The sequence below is a fragment of the Sinohyriopsis cumingii genome, chromosome 4 (assembly GCF_028554795.1).
Source record: "Sinohyriopsis cumingii isolate HCF-2022 chromosome 4, ASM2855479v2, whole genome shotgun sequence".
Taxonomy (NCBI): domain Eukaryota; kingdom Metazoa; phylum Mollusca; class Bivalvia; order Unionida; family Unionidae; genus Sinohyriopsis; species Sinohyriopsis cumingii.
The window spans coordinates 121379488-121397822 of NC_142964.1; the positions used below are offsets into that span (position 1 = coordinate 121379488).

At 37.6% G+C, this 18335-nt stretch overlaps 1 protein-coding gene across 6 annotated transcripts in view; it reads right to left on the minus strand.

Moving 5' to 3' along the window:
* Positions 1-18335, minus strand: part of LOC149802023 (uncharacterized) — a 126776-nt gene that overhangs the window by 24984 nt on the left and 83457 nt on the right. For all 6 annotated transcript variants that reach the window (XM_089956420.1, XM_089956419.1, XM_089956423.1 and 3 more), the window contains 4 exons: positions 10507-10573; positions 8488-8617; positions 5524-5665; positions 2213-2276 (listed from right to left, as the gene is read on the minus strand). In XM_089956420.1, coding sequence (XP_089812546.1) covers positions 2213-2276; positions 5524-5665; positions 8488-8617; positions 10507-10573 — 403 coding nt within the window. The remainder of the gene's footprint in view (positions 1-2212; positions 2277-5523; positions 5666-8487; positions 8618-10506; positions 10574-18335) is intronic.

Below are 18335 nucleotides of genomic sequence, written 5' to 3' on the forward strand. Positions count from 1 at the left end.
AAAATAAATCTGTTTTAAAATTAATCTACAGAGTCTAGATGGATCAATAGAAACAAATTTTTTAAAATGTTGTATAATCTTTTGGTCACTAGTTTTAAAGTCTAAATAATGTATCTCTATATCATTAATAGTAGCTAATGGAACTATGTTACAAATTATCAATTGGGAACACTTCAACGTATCCTAAGTATGCAACTGGATCTGGACTGTTGAAGTAAATAAATTTAAATAAATATGTAAACCAATGAATGACATTTTGTCTTCATAACATTTTTCTGGCCACCCAGAATCTTGCCAATACATAAGATATTGTGACACAAGGTTTCCATTTCATGTGCTTTGTTTTCATAGTTACGTGACATGATCACTAAATCTGGTGCCAGCTGAATTGTGCATCAGCTACAGGGTTGGGGCTATAAGTGGTATGACCGGGTGCTGGATGTTGTTCGCATCTTGGGTCCATGAATGAGTATGCCAGACAGATCACCATACACTGGGTATGAGTCTTGGTGGTTACAGAGCTAGTGTGGACGAGGTCCCAGGCAAGTTTATGTCCAGTTCCAAGGTCATTTTTGGCTATTGTGGGACAGATCACTATAAGCAGTACTGGGGTATATTTGTGGTGATCGGTTGTCCATCACTGGTTCAAGTGGGCCTATGTCTCATCTCGGTACTTGCCTGGTAGTGTTTTTAGAGCTGGCAGGACTTCATGTACTGGCTATTGTGGGATAGATCACATAAGCAGTACTGGGGTATACACGTGGTGATGGGTTGTCCACAACTAGTACAAGTAGGCATATATCATGTCATTACTGGCTTGACTGCTGTTTAGTGCCAGCAGGACTGAGAAATGACTGTAAAGTAGTACTGGGTCTTAAAGTGTGCTGATGGGTTTTCCACAACTGGTTACAGTGGACTTACTACACAGAGTCAGTTTAGTGATCGCGTGACTTGCATGAAAAGGCCATTGAGGGATCGATCACCATAAGCGACTGGTTCAAGCTTCTTGACAGTTTTCAAGTGCTGGTTGGACTGTAAGTAAGTGGTGGCAAACTGGATGACAACATTGCTGCAATGGTGTGTGGTGCCAATGGTGAGACTTTTTCTTGATCACAACATCCTAGCCAGAAGCGACTGTGACTTTAAAAGTGTGTGTAGTTGGCAAGTCTAATAGCTGCATTCTTCAAAGACTGCATTCTGACTCTCTTGTTAGCTCAGTAAATGTGTTTGGTGGAAACACTCACCCCTCTGTCTTCCTCCATGTATTGCAAAATTCAGCTGGATGGTCTGAACAATACATACAAGTCATGCAGGTGGGAATATGATCTCCACCAGCTTAAACCAGTTAAATGCATCACATTAAATCTTACCATTACTGTCTGTAATTATAGAGAGCAAAAAAAATGATGTATACAGCAAAATCAGTCCAGCATTATTCAATGTTTAAGGAGAAGTGGACATTTGAGAAATAGAATAAATTACAAAAAATTACAGAAATGATTGTATTATTGAGAATAAATGTTGGTTTAAGTGCAATAATTCAAATAATGTCAAGCGCTGTGATGTGCTGTTATAACTACTGACAAGTGGTATAAATAATTAAGACAATGCTGGCTAGCTTGTGAAACAATGAAACAGAAATTGAAGTGCTAAATATTTGTTTATTATGCCGACAGAGTGATGGAGTATGCTTCCCTGTGATGAGAACACTCTTAAGGATCAAACAAAATTGTCAAATGGCACAAAATGAAAGCCATTCCTAACGCATTTTTAAGAGATTCAAATGGCACTAAAATGGAAGGTATTCCAAAGCTTTTCAAGACAAATGGCACAAAACTGAAGACATTTCCAAGGTCTTTCAAGACAGCGTACTGACAAGACATGAGCGGAAGTAGTAAATGGCAAAAGACTGAATTTAGTGCCGATCCCTCTATACAAGGGCAGACAATCTGACTTCTATCTCGACAAGCCAAGAAAAGCCATAATACTTGGTTAACATTTCCAGCATGGGAAGGCTGGATGTGTATAGTAGTGGATGTTGTCCTAACATATTACAGAAATTGAAATAGGGATTCCACCCACAAACCCAACACCACAACTTTAGATTTGATCACCGTCGTTTTAAAACTTGTATTTATTTGTTTTTTTAAAAATTGATGACTCATATTATTTATCACATGCATCAACCATATAATTGTGAAAACCAACCAACCTTACAGTCCTCTGATAAAATCACATCAACAAGTTTCTGGTTTTTCTTTAGAATTCTTACTCGCCTGGAAAAAAAAAAGAGAAACTGAATAACTATGGTATTTTGAGCATTATTTCTCTATGCAAATGCAGTAGACATCTACAAGTCAAAATCCAAACCAGTAGATACGTACAAGTCAACATATAAATGCAGTAGACATCTACAAGTCAACATGCAAACCCAGCAGACGTCTACAAGTCAACATACAACATAAAAGCCCAGATGTCCAAAAGTCAACATGCAAATCCAATAGACATCTACAAGTCAACATTCAAACCCAGTAGACATTTACAAGTCAACATCCAAACCCAGTAGACATCTACAAGTCAACATCCAAACCCAGCAGACATCTACTAGTCAACACACAAACGTAGTAGATATCTACAAGTCAACATGCAAACCCAGTAGACATTTACAAGTCAACATGCAAATGTAGTAGATATCTAGAAGTCAACATGCAAATCCAGTAGACATCTACAAGTCAACATGCAAACCCAGTAGACATCTACAAGTCAACATGCAAACCCAGTAGACATTTACAAGTCAACATCCAAACCCAGTAGACATCTACTAGTCAACATGCAAACCCAGCAGACATCTAGAAGTCAACATGCAAACCCAGCAGACATTTACAAGTCAACATTCAAACCCAGTAAGACAGCTACAAGTCAACATCCAAACCCAGTAGACATCTACAAGTCAATACGCAAACTGAGTAGACATCTACAAGTCAACATCCAAACCCAGAAGACATCTACAAGTCAACATGCAAACCCAGTAGACATTTACAAGTCAACATCCAAACCCAGTAGACATCTACAAGTCAATATGCAAACCCAGAAGACATCTACTAGTCAACATGCAAACTGAGTAGACATCTATAAGTCAAGATTTAAACCCAGCAAACATTTACAAGTCAACATGCAAATGCAGCAGACATGTACAAGTCAACATGCAAACCCAGTAGACATGTACAAGTCAACATGCAAACCCAGTAGACATCTACAAGTCAACATGCAAACCCAGTAGACATTTACAAGTCAACATCCAAACCCAGTAGACATCTACTAGTCAACATGCAAACCCAGCAGACATCTAGAAGTCAACATGCAAACCCAGTAGACATTTACAAGTCAACATTCAAACCCAGTAGACAGCTACAAGTCAACATCCAAACCCAGTAGACATCTACAAGTCAACATCCAAACCCAGTAGCCATCTATAAGTCAACATGCAAACCCAGTAGACATTTACAAGTCAACATCCAAACCCAGTAGACATCTACAAGTCAATATGCAAACCCAGAAGACATCTACAAGTCAATATGCAAACTGAGTAGACATCTATAAGTCAAGATTTAAACCCAGCAAACATTTACAAGTCAACATGCAAATGCAGCAGACATGTACAAGTCAACACGCAAACCCAGTAGACATGTACAAGTCAACATGCAAACCCAGTAGACATCTACAAGTCAACATGCAAACCCAGTAGACATTTACAAGTCAACATCCAAACCCAGTAGACATCTACTAGTCAACATGCAAACCCAGCAGACATCTAGAAGTCAACATGCAAACCCAGTAGACATTTACAAGTCAACATTCAAACCCAGTAGACAGCTACAAGTCAACATCCAAACCCAGTAGACATCTACAAGTCAACATCCAAACCCAGTAGCCATCTATAAGTCAACATGCAAACCCAGTAGACATTTACAAGTCAACATCCAAACCCAGTAGACATCTACAAGTCAATATGCAAACCCAGAAGACATCTACAAGTCAATATGCAAACTGAGTAGACATCTATAAGTCAAGATTTAAACCCAGCAAACATTTACAAGTCAACATGCAAATGCAGCAGACATGTACAAGTCAACATCCAAACCCAGTAGCCATCTATAAGTCAACATGCAAACCCAGTAGACATTTACAAGTCAACATCCAAACCCAGTAGACATCTATAAGTCAACATGCAAACCCAGTAGACATCTATAAGTCAACATGCAAACCCAGTAGACATTTACAAGTCAACATCCAAACCCAGTAGCCATCTATAAGTCAACATGCAAACCCAGCAGACATTTACAAGTCAACATCCAAACCCAGTAGCCATCTATAAGTCAACATGCAAACCCAGTAGACATTTACAAGTCAACATCCAAACCCAGTAGACATCTACAAGTCAATATGCAAACCCAGAAGACATTTACAAGTCAACATGCAAATGCAGCAGACATGTACAAGTCAACATGCAAACCCAGTAGACATGTACAAGTCAACATGCAAACCCAGTAGACATCTACTAGTCAACATGCAAATGCAGTAGACATCTATAAGTCAACAAGCAAATGCAGTAGACATCTACAAGTCAACATGCAAATGCAGTATACATTTACAAGTCAACATTCAAACCCAGTAGACATCTACAAGTCAACATGCAAACCCAGTAGACATTTTCAAGTCAACATCCAAACCCAGTAGACATCTACAAGTCAACATCCAAACCCAGTAGCCATCTATAAGTCAACATGCACACCCAGTAGACATCTACAAGTCAACATCCAAACCCAATAGACATCTACAAGTCAACATGCAAATGTAGTAGACAAAAGTGTGATGGACAGATAGAAAGACAATTCTGTCTTCTGAAAATTCAATTGCAGGTGGTATAATTAAGGTCATGTGAGTGTGTGATTTGGATTTTTAACGTAGCTTTACAATTTTTCAGTCATATCGCTATGTTGTCAGCAGTATGGCAGTCTAAAGTGATGTTTTAGCACTGAGGCATCATGCCAGACATGCAGCATCTTGTCCCACCCAGTCACACTATCCTGGCACCAGGCCAACCAGTCCTAACACTAACCTCTTAATACTGAACACTAAGCAAGGCAGCTGATAAGTACCATTTTTATAAGTCTTTGGTATGACTCAGCCAGAGTTCAAACCCGCGACCTCCTGCATCCGAGGTGGATGCTCTAGCCACTAGGCCACTGGAGCGGTCTATAACAGAGACAGAAATTAATTTACCACCAGCAAGCATCCAATAATTTAACATTTTGGCAAACATGCAAATTACAAACAGGGTCAAAAAGTTCATGAACAATTAGCAGCACCTGAAAACTAATTTTCTGATATTTTCTGCATATAATTTACCACAAAGTGCAACTTAACCTTGGTATATATTTAGTTTTCAACACAAATGATGAAGGGACTCACAACATGAGGCAAGACCATTTTCAATTGTTGGTATGACAACTTAACAAATACCTTCGAAGTCCTCTTTTGGATAAGGTCTTGAGTACAACTGGGGTTTGCCTATTATTCTCATCCTCAGATTCAGTTACTTTTTCCTTTATAAATGGAACATCTGCCGTTTGGACAGGTATGTCAATATCAAGATCTGGAGATTCTGAAAAATGAAGCAAAATGTAAAATGCAAGCTTTGGAAGAAAAACTGATTCATCCTTTTCAGCACATCAATACATGAAAGTTTAAGACTGACTGATCTTTTTCTGCAAATTAATATATGAAAGCTTATTTTCTGCAAATGAAACTGGAATGAAGTGACTTGGCTGGAGACACAAACAGCAGCCAACTCTGCCTAGTCTGAATATAATTCCAACCTGTACTCCTTCCAGTTACGAGTCTACTATGCTAAATACTGACCTGCCATGACAGTTTATAACTGAAACTATTAATGTATATCACAGAAACATATTTTAAGAATTTCTTGCCTTAATACACTAATTATAAGGTGATATAAAACAACTTTTCCACAAAAGGTATGTCAGAAACTAAGTGCATACAGAATACATCCAGCAAGATATGAAGTGTAGAATCTGCAATTTTCATATGGGGAGATCACTCTAACAGTACTAATCAGACAAAGCCAAATATTTTATGCAAAAGGTAAAACCAAGTTATTGGTGAAATGACTGTCCATTTTAGAAGAGTAGAAAGATTACTGGACAACAGATTGGTGCCATTTTCATTTAGGGACAACTGTACATCATCAGAAGTTGTTTAGTGAAAACCTCGTGCTGATATGACCACCATTCAGGAGGAGTAGCAATTACTATGTTCAAGATGGCCACTGTGGCAGACATATTAGAGATCAGCTTGGTTTTCATTTCTTAAAATGGCAGCAGTTTCAGTCATACTGGATGTGCCAGCATTTGCATTCAAGAAAAACTGGATATCACAAGAAGTCTTCAGGTGACCACCCCATGTCAATATCACATTTTATTCAAGAGAAGTAGCAATACAAATATGTTCAAGATGGCTAATGTGGTAGCAAGATTGGACACCAAATCGGCACCATTTTCATTTCCAACTAGTCAAGACATCATATGAAGTCTTTAAGTAAAAATCCCAAGCTGAAATTCCATCCATTCAGGCGAAGGAAAGATAACATTATTTTGAAGATGGATGCCTGAACAGCACCATTTTCATTTAGAACTAACTATACCTTGGGATGAACATGAGTGTAAAGTTTGATGACAATCCTGCCAGTAGTTTTGGAGAAGTAGCCATGACAGTGTTGTGTTAATGAATGGATGGACAACAGACAACAGGCCATCTGTCAAGTTCTTCTGGTCTATGACCTGTAGAGCTGTAAATATGACTTTGTATTTTATGGATTGTACCCCTCTTTGGCCTTATCTTTTTTAATGTGCCTTTTCTTGGAAATCTAAATTAACTCTACACTACATAGCCAGGATTGTGCTGATCTGCCATTAAACTGTACAAACACACGTCCTGCATCCTTCCCCACCCAAAAGACGTAAATGAGTAAAAAAATAAAAAAGTGCACAATTCTTCTTAATGTACTGCGAATACAATGCATACCTTCTAATGATGACCATATGTACACATCACTCCCTCACTATAAGGCCTTTCATTATAACATCATTCCTGGATCCCACTGCAGTGAAATTATATGCTACTAGCAACAGCATCAAGCACTGGGTATGGTTACTGATGACAGCTATTGGCTAGCTAATATTTTGTAAAAAAAAATTATTTTGAAATGATGGCTAGAAAATAAATTTACATTTTTGAACATTTACCAAAAACGAATGTTGCACAAGTACAAGGCATCCTGAAACTCAATATTCATCAGTATTAAGAACTTACCCAGATTCTGTTAAAACAATTCTTGCATGTTTTCATATAAAAACATTCTTCCTTTTTTTTTTTACATCCACGAGCACAGATAGGTCTCATATCTGACCTTGGTCAGGAGAGAAAGGTATTGTATACCTCACCTTGGTCAGTATAGATATATCTGACCTTGGTCAGGATGGTTAGGTATTTGTACATGTGTGATTCAAAGGTCATATACTTGGGTTAGGATAGATAAATATATTCTATTTGGGTCAGGATGGACAGATGAATTAAATCTGAAATTGGGTCAGGATGGATAGATATCTTATATCAGACCTTGGGCCAGCATGGACAGACAGTGGCAAGTTGTACCACATAACAAACAAATATAACTTGTTGTATATGTGTTATCTTTTATATAATTTGTAACACATACCATATACAACTATAGCAGGATTTAAATGTGTTATCTTTCATACAATTTGGATCACACATGTACAAATATAGCTTGTCATAAATGTATTAATGTTAATACAATTTGTTTGATGTAACATACAAATACAGACTGTCATAATTATTTTATCCTTTATACTATTAATGTAAGATCAATAATGCATACTTTAAACCTTGTACCAATAAAAAGAGTGACATGATCACAAAGGGCACCATGTTCAAAACCTATGCAAAAATGGGGGCCATAACTCTGTCCAAAAGAGGTGGAAGAATCAAATGCCTCAATAAGCATATTTGTAAGATTTTTCACTTATTGTATAGCACTGAATTATATCAAGTGGTTGCCGAGTTATGCCATTTCAAAAAGTGTGGATGAACAGATGAATTAATGACTGGACAGACAGATGGACAGATAGAAAAGGTGATTACTATCAGACTCCTACATCTCAATGAGGGACCCTAATTACATTTTTCAAATTAAAATATTTTTTTAAAACTTTGTACAAGATGCTTGCTAACAAGAAGGCACAATCATCTTGACTCAGACATTATAAAAATTTGAGATTTTGGATAATCAAAGAACTTTGGTATTTTGTGACGTGTGGTTTGAAAGAAAACTGATTATTTTGCATAAAGATGATCAGGGCTTAAAGTAATTATGGCTGTACTGACCACAAGCTATGATGAAAGACAAGTCGTTGTCTAGTGTGCCCAGAGCACGCTTGGTTAGGTAATGATCTGCTAGTTCAACACTCTGCATGAACTCTGCTTTCTGTTCTGTATTCAAGGACATTCCAGCATTCTGCAAGACAGAAAAAAAAAGAGTATCATAAAAAGCACATTATATGCTAGCCCACGAGTTTAAAAACCATCTAAGTAGTTAACTTAAATCTGAGTGCAATCAGTCACAATGATCTTGACCCCTAACCTTAAGAACCCCAAATCAAAAGGTTTTTCATTATCCTGTTTAAGCTATCCACAGACTCTGATAAAGGTTTGCAATGTAGAATTGATATTATTGTTTGAATACAATGTTTCTTTTCTCCATCACAGTTTCGTCCCATTATTTGACGGAGAACAATTTTCTTTATTCTTTCCGTGACCTTGGTCTTTGACTTTGTTGACTTCAAAATTAATAGGGTTCTTCCTCATCCCTAAGTGCAAGCTGCCACAATGACCTTGATTTTTAGACCCAAATCAATAGGGTTCTTCCTTACCCTAAATGCAAGCCAACCACAAAGTTTGATAACTGTCTGGTGTGCTTATAAATAAAAATTAGTACAGATATTTTCTGTCTGCACCATTCAATGTTATTTCTTATTGGTAACCACTTCGCCTTTCTATGTTCCAGTGCTATACATGTTTCATGTTTTCAACATTTTAATCCTCAATATTTATCAACATGTAATTTTTCAAGAAAAATTAAATCATCTTTGTTCAAAACTCTGACACCCTGCTGAAGCGAATTGGGGATGTAGTCAAGTTTTGCTTCTCTTTTATTTGACCAACACCATCATGCCTTCTCAATTAAATCACATTTTTCTTCAAGTTATTCAAATATTATTGTTGTCGATGGCAAGTTATCTGTTGGATCAATAAACCTTGACTTCACCACCATTTCTAACACCTTTAAAACCTGATGTTCATCACTGGTCAGCTTTCTAAATATACAAATGCACTATCTACATTCATTTTGTAAGATTTTCTGCAACTGACACAAGTAAGAAAGACTATCATTCATTGATTATAAATAATTTACATTTGAAGATTTCCATCAAAAGCATCCACAGAGATGCCTATCCTTAACAATGCTTATCAAGGATCCTAACAATGATTTTGCAGAATCAAGACGGCAAATCCAGAACTGATAACACATTAATAATAATAATAATAATAATAATAATAATAGTAACAATAACAATAATAATAATAATAATAATAATAATATTAATAATAATAATAAAAACAATAACAATAACAATCATCAACATTATAATAATCATCATTCATCATCATTATAAATTTTTAAAGTCTTTATTTTAAGAAGGTAACCAAATTAGTTTAAAAAAGTAATCGCGCATGAGGCCCTCTGGATTAAAAGACAAACTTCAAAACAATCATTCTGCAACCCCCTAATTAGCATATAAATACCTACCTGCACAATCAGAAACAAAAAGGTGAATCGATGCCTCCATTTCCAGAATCCTGATTTCCTTCAACATTTTTGGTCAAAACAATAACAAAAAATATGAATGCTCAAGAAATATCTCCCTATCTTTTTTCTTCATATCAGGACTATTTATTTTTTAGTTACTTACAGTCTAATCAGCTGATCTTTTGCTATATAGTCTGTTTACATTAATAAACTATATTTTTTATACCAGTCTATCATTACTGCTAAAGGATGTTTCTGTCCTGTGTCCAAATCAAACACACCTGTTCCCAACTTTATGCAATACAATTTTGATTTTCCTTAATTTCATCATTATAATGCAGACCAAAAATAGCTGGCATTTCTACCACAGAGTAGACTTGTTGTTTACCACTGATGTCACCATTTCAAATTTCAATATTGATCCAAATATATATTGTCTTGTACAATCTTGTGGTAATTTTATTTAAACAGACTCATATATAATGATATACATTCCATTATGCCATCAGTAGCAATACAAAGGCTTAGGACCTTACCATAAACTCTTCTTTTTGTGGGCTGTTGAATGGCACAACACTGTGACACTTGTAAGAAATGGTTAGCCTGGAAAAAGAATCATATCTAATATAAATATTTTGGCAATCTTGAATTAAGGTCCATAACATGCATATAAACAATTCTTACTGCTTCTATAGAAATGTGGTGACACACTTCCTCTATACTTAAGGTATTTTGTTCAAATACTGCACTGGAAAGATATAGGGAAGGAATACTAACATTCTCGACAAAGTGTAATCCTTTCGTAATCATTAATACCAAATCTCTGAAATACTATAAAGTAATTTTATGAAAATATATTTTTTTGTGGTTGTGCAGTAAGCTAAAACATTTTTGTTGGTTCAGTGGTCCTTGTCTTGAAAGGCCCCCAGGACCAGTGACCACCTGCTTTTTATGGCCAGAATCCATTGGCACTTACAAGTTTATGTTGAAAAGTACCACTCTAGTATAGCTACCCCTCTAATGCAGCCAGATGCCAGCATATCAGAGCCAAAAATGTCCAATTTACCCCTCATAAGCAGACATATAATTGGGACTGAAATCTCACAAGTATTTTAAAAGGTAAAAGGAGGAAAAGGTAGTATGGGAATGCCAAAATGCTGCCTTCATGATGTCTTCCAAGGAGGACTGATTAAGGTAGGCCCATGAGGAAGCAACAGCTAGAACCTCACAGGATTTAAATTTCATAAAGGAAAGGTCTCAATCAGTAAGTGACTGGCATGCTCTTTTGATTGTGGTGACAATCCATTGTGAAATAGTGGCGGCCGAAATGTCTTTGGAGCCCTTGAGAGGGAGGAAAAGACACTTGCTACCCTTTCTTTTTCCTTGGATGCCTCAAGACTGAAACAGAGTGCTCTCACGGGACATAAAAGACTCAGTATTTTCCACAGCACAGATTACACTGAGACTGGCGATATCTATTGGTAGTGGAGATATCGAAGATAATTGAGTTTTGGTTAAAATTCCTGTTTGACAATGGAGGGAAATCGAATCATAATTTCATTAAACCGGAGACAGCCAGTATCAATAGATAAGGCATGAATCTCACTTTGTCATCGCGCTGAGGCAAGGGTAAGTCAAAACACAGTCTTGAGAATGAGGTCCTGAAAAGAAGTCTCACTCAGTGGTTCATAGGGTATTTTGGTTAATTACCATAAAATACAAGAATGATTCCATCTAGGTGTAAGAGCGCAAGACAGGTCTCTGCAGCTCAAATACTTAATAAGATCAGCAAGGTGCAAATCCGAACCATTTACCGTGCCTTTAGAAAACTTAAAAGTGATAGAAATGGCAGCTCTACAGCCCTTGATAGTGGAAACAGAGCATGTTTTGTTCTCAAAGAGAAACAAAGAGAAATCAGCCACAAAGGGGCAGCTAGGATTAACATGTTGCCAACTGCACCAATCACAGAAGATTCTCCACCTGCCATCATGTAACTTGGATGTAAATGCTCTCATGGCCTGAATGATGCAACTGGCAACTTGGCCCAAAACGTTGTTCTGGTAGAGAGATCGCTTTAGATCAGCCAAGTGTGAAGGTGGAGAATTTGTTGGTGGAGGAGGGATCCCTGGTGTTGCAACCGAAGATCCCTCCTGAGAGGAAGAGACCTGGGTCGAGCGCTCAACGGGGTCTAGAAGATTGTTGAACCATGAGCACTGAGGCCACAGAGTGGCCATAAGAATGATCGGAGAAGTGGAAGATCTGACTTTCTGCAGCACTTGCGGAATCTGTCGGAAGGGTGGGAAGGAGTAAGTGAACAACCTATCACACTGGAGACTGAATGCATCCACTGCCCAAGCTCCTTGATTTGGGACAGGAGAAACATAAAAATGGGAGTCTGTTGTTCAGCCTTGTTGCAAATCAATCTACTAGGGGTCTTCCCACAGCAGGAACAGGGACTATGTAACAGAGCGGTGAAGAGTCCATTCTGTGAAGATGGCTCTGCCAGTTCTGGAGAGACTGTCTGCCAAAACATTCTTTTTGCCCGGAATATTCTGAACTCTGAGTGTTATGTTCTCTGAGGTGGTCCAGTGCAGGAGGTTCTAGACTTCCACACAAAGAGATGGGGCAAGTGTGCCTCTGTGACATCGGAGATAAGCTACAACGGATGTGTTGTCAGAGGACACCATGACACATCGACCCCTTACTCTCTCAATGCTCCCTTGCAATGCTAGATATATAGCCTTCATTTCTAGGTTGTTTATCTGGAGGAATGATTTGGACGGGGATCCAATATCCCTGTAGAATTGTACCCTCTGGTTCTAAATGAGCACCCCAACCAGAATCTGACATGTCGGTGAACAGATAGGAGTGGGGTTCAGGTGCATGCATGGGGACTCAAATCATGAATCTGTCCTGATTCATCCACCACGAAATAGTGATGAAATGCTGGTCCTAGAAAGATCACTGTTGATAGAGAATCTTTGTTAGGTTTCCAACTTGCGAGGAGGAGGAACTGTAGAGGTTGCATATGGAGATGTCCTAATAGAACCAAGCCAGCAGCGGTGTTCAAGGTTCCCAGAAGGGACAGGTAAAGTTGAACAAAGAAGTCACTGCTCGTAGTGTCTCATACAGGGGTAGGATTTGATCTATCTGATCCAGTGGATCTCTAAGTTTGGTTTGTGAGGAAATTCATCCCCTTGAAAACAAAGTTTCCAATTTCTTGAGGTTGAGAAAAAGGCCCAACTGTGTTACCATGGACCAACAGTGGTACAGATCCTGACAGAGGGACTGGATTTGAACATCATGGATCAGCCAGTTGTCAACATACTGGAGAATTGGTATTTCCAGTAATCTGAAGTATCCTGCCATTATTCACATTACTCCAATAAAAACTTTGGGTGCGGAAGAAAGTCCAAATGGTAGGACCCAAAATTGAAAAACTTCCTTCTATAAGCAAACCAGAGATATTTGCGGTGTGGAGGAAATATGGGGATGTGTAGATAGGTCGATCGAGACTGCCCAATCAGACAGTCAAAGCGCATTCCAGACTGAGGAGGTGGTTTCCATCTTGAAAGGTTATTCCAGAAGAAACTGGTTTAAAGGGGGAGAGGTCAATTATAATGCAAAACTTTCCACTTTACTTGGTGACTAGGAAGCTACAGGATGTAAAAGGATGTGTACTTCCTCCCTCAGTTTCACCAGATTGGATTGGTGAAGAAAGATAAGATGGGGGTCCTGGAGAGAGGAGGTAGTTCCTGAAACTGGAGTCAGATCCCCTCATTCACTATAGAAAGGACCCAACCATCATCTGTGGTACTTGACCAGGCCTCAGAAAAAAGGCCTAGGTAAGCAGGAATGGATGTGAAGGATCTATGTTGATGATCCAAGTCCTAAGATGCCACAGAAGGAATAAGGCCTCAACAGACTCATCTTCAAGCAGAGCAGCACTAAGTATGTCTTTACTGTGATCAGATGTGAAGAAGTTCCGCTGGCGAAGCCATAGAAACAGAAAGTGCATGCCAAAATGTCTTGTCCATGGCTTCCAGCATGCACTGAAGGGCAGCTGGGTTCAAGGATGCTTCCCTCAGCATAATAAAAAAAGCAGCTGAGATGTTATGGTGACAAGCAGTCTGACCTTTTGTTCCATCCAAGGGTCGCAATGTTGAGGAGGGAATGGTCCACGCTCAATGCTGTCGATTAATATTTTGATCTGTCAGAAACCTCTCAGCAATTTCTTCAATTGTAGAAAAAAGAGGAAGGAGGAGGTCTGGAGGAGGTTGAGCCTCCAAGATTTTTTCCAGACTGGAAAGGATCTTTGTGGACTGTGCAGCGGGTTTTGGGTACAGGTTAAGGGGTAAGAGGCGATGGACTTCATTTATTGCCTTGTCAAAAGACGATACCTCCTCTTCCACATCTAACAAAGATGAAGGAGAAGGCGTTACTTGTGCTTCCTCTATGTCAAACTCATTAGAGTCCACCACAATGCCGATAACATCATCAAGGACATTCTGAATTAGAGAGTGTGTAGGAATCACTAAATCCCTAGGAGGTGACAATGGTATAGGAACACTCTGTGCTATGTCCCATACTGCAACACGGTGATAGAGGCTGAAGGAGTGGTAAGAGCTGGAGAGAGAGCTGAGAACGTCTGTCAGTCCTTCCAAATGTTTCCACCCTATGATGAGGTGATGGTGGGACATGAGCCACAGCATTGCCTCTGTTATGAGGGCAAGATTCAAAAGCCCATGGGGGCATACATGACCAAGGCCCTTGAGGTGGAGGGCCCTGCATCCCATAGAGATTCAATGGGATAATAGGAAAGGGGGAATACTAATTCAATCCTCTATCCTAGTCTGAGCCCACTGGTTGGACTCCCAATGCTCATAATGAGGTGGTAGAGGATGGAACCCGGTCAGAACCCCATACCCACACCATAATGTCATGTAGTACTCACCTTATTTGCATGTACCTCATATAAAGTAAACTATTGTGATCTCTAAAGACCAAGTAAACCGTAGCATAAATTTACCAGTCTTTTTCCATGTAAGAAAGAGAATTCTCAGTGTTTTATATAATTCTGATTGAGAGGATGAAGTATATATGCATACAAAAACAATGTGAACAAACTTCAATGCATTGAATTAAATATCCAGTATAGATACCGTATACAACGTGGTTCCTGAGGTGTCAGTCTAAACTGAAGAACATGCGGCATCTAGTGAGCACATATTATTCCTTGCACAAATGACTTACCAGTACCTAGATATAAAATGATTCTGATAGTAAGTGTATCTGACTCCTGTGGGTGTACATGAAGTTAACTCCAAGTCTCTGGATGAACCGAAACCAGAGGGAAAAGGTTACCACATAAATATTTGGGAATAAAAATGAAAGGATAATTAACACCATTAGATATAACCACTGAAGAGGCCAGGACACAACTGCAGTTAGGAAAACAACGCAACAGGAAAATTTTCTCTTGTGCTTGGCACACATCTGATCACATCAATGCCTTTGAAAAAGATGAGCTAGCTGTGCTTGTTTTGCAGATAACATAGCAGGGACAAATGAGCTGCACGAGGAATTGCATCATACTGACAATTCTTCACTCTAAGGGAGGATGTATTCACATCAAATGGACGGTAAATTTTTCAGCATGAAAAAGAAAGCTAAACAATAGCCATGGGTAAGCTATTGCTGCTATTAAAATCAGTTTATCACATTTACCCCATAGTATGCTTGTGATTTTTAAATGGAATATTAAATATTTAAAACTTAGTTGCATCATTCAAACATTATATGCAGTTATTAATTACACCTTAAAAGGCCACCCTCTTAATTATAAGGTCACTTACTTGCTACAAGAGGGTGGCCTTAAAGGTGAGGGACCATAAATTTATGGCTATATAGGCCGTAGATGACATCAGCAATAAAATCAATTTGTTCCGTATACCATCATGATAACACTGAGCCACTGACGATGCCACCTTATAATATGACCACCTTAGAATAAAGCACATAATAGATTAAGTTTACTAAAAGAAAAAGAAATGGGATCCATGACCAAACTTGCATTATAACAAATTGTAAAGAATGGCCTTACGGTAGGAGAATGCAGTATACTGGGTACGTACATTAAATATTTGAAGGAAGAATGAAATCCATGAAAAATGGTACATGCTAATGAAAGTGAATTCATTGTACTTGAGCTTCCTCCACTACCATTTTCCAGGGTTCTTCCTCCACCATTAATACTAGCCGCCATGTATAGGCTATCGTGTGCTGAAATATGGCGTTAAACCCTACAACAACAACAACAACAACCTCCACTACCATTTAAAATTTTTTTTTTTTAATTCAAGTTAATGCTTGTACTTGAGTAATGGAAGTGAAACTTATGAAGGTTTTGGTCACAGGCAACATTTTTATACTAAATGTACTCACCATCACAGACAAGCATATCCCTACACTACAGATGCATAATTTTTAACATGTGCTTCTTATATACGTCACAGGAAAAACTTTTTACTGCATCTATTACAACCATCTACCTGGCCTACAAATGTTTTAAACAATCTTCTAGGTGGTGTGGGAGAAACAGATGAACTGAGCTCACAAAACATTTTTTTTCAATATACATGAATTAGCTCACTTTTGCAAATTACCGATTTCATATGAATTTCTTTTTACTTATTTTTTTTGGGAAGACTAAAAAAAAATTTTTGTATTTAAAAAAAGTGGATTTGTAAATGGTTAAAATCAATGGTATTAATGCTGACTGAGTTATGTATTTTCAAGTTACAGTTAAAGGCAAAGAAACCAAAAATTTTGAGTTACATGATTTTCAGTTATGCACTCACTCTTGGGAATGCAACTGTTTTGCCATTCAGTGGTTAATTGTATTTTCCAAAACATGGGCTGGAGAAAAAAATTGAAAAATGGTCAAATAATGTTGCCCCAACTTAGTTCAAGGGAAATAGCCAAAACTTACCACACATCTATACTAAGCACCTATCTAACAACCACATCTTAATAAAAATCCTCCAATAAGTGAGGGAAAAGAATCAATGACAAGCTGAACTGCTGAACACATTTTTGATGATTGAAATTATCCCTAAATGAGATGACATGAAATAGTAGAACATTACTGTACATCTAAACCAACTCGAATATCTATCCTTAAAAATTTCATTAAAATCTACCAAGCAGTGTGGGAAAAGAAGCAATGACAAGCTTGATCGCAAATAGACTAACTGATAGATAGACTATAGCCCAGGGACAGTAACAATATCCTGGCTCTCTGCAGGGATAATAATACTAGTACTTTGCAGTTACAATTTTCAATTGATAAAATTCAAACCTGCTTATAATGCAAGCGCCAGATGTGGATCACTTTTTTTTCCCTTATGAAATAAATTGTTTCTTAATTGTTGAAAGTGAAGAAAACCTGTCAGAACTATTAAATCAAACTTTCATTTATCACTCATTTTATCATCAATTAGTACCTGAAAATCTGAACCTGAAATTCACAACTGGAAATAAAAATTCATATATTTTGCAAAATTTTCACTACAACTAAAAGCTGCCAGCACCTGTAAATAACAATATTCAACAATATTTTGATCCATGAAAACATCAGTAGTGCCTACTGGTGGCAGCACCTTATGAAATAAATACTAATTAAGTAAGCTTTGTTAATTGAAATTAATATTTTAGTTCTATCTTTTAATTTGTTTTCAGTGTAATCATCACAAATGTGATATGACTTCTTATATCCAAACATGAAAAGTGTCAATTTAACGTCACAGATATGTCCATGAGCATTTATGAGAACCTAATTAAGTGCCAACTGTTCTTGATTTGCAGAAATATTTGTTGTATTGTTACAGCCAATTAAAAACATACCTGCTTTGTATAATTATATCTTCTGTATCAAATCAAATAAAGGGGGTGGAATTAAAAAGTTAAAAGGCATTCAAATCCTTCCTACATTAAAACTAGCAGGCATGGAAATGTGTCAGATCAAATTTTTTCAATTGACAATTTACAAGGCAAAAAATTAAGGTATCCAACATTGAACAGTGGTCTATCCTCCTAATTTGCAAATGTGACAGATATGGCTCATTATGGAGAAGCAAGTTCCAATGTCTGCAGTGTATATAAAATTGCCAAATTGGCACTCAGAGGTTTATTAAAGGATGAACAGAAATTTTACAATTACTTGCAACGAAATTGCAACATCAGTATTTACTAAGAGAACAATAAAAAAAATCAAGTTTTGACACTGACAGCTGTTGTCTCACAAACTAAATGGCCCTAGTTTCTGAATAAAAGGATTTTGTTTTGTTGTACACTCAAATAAATC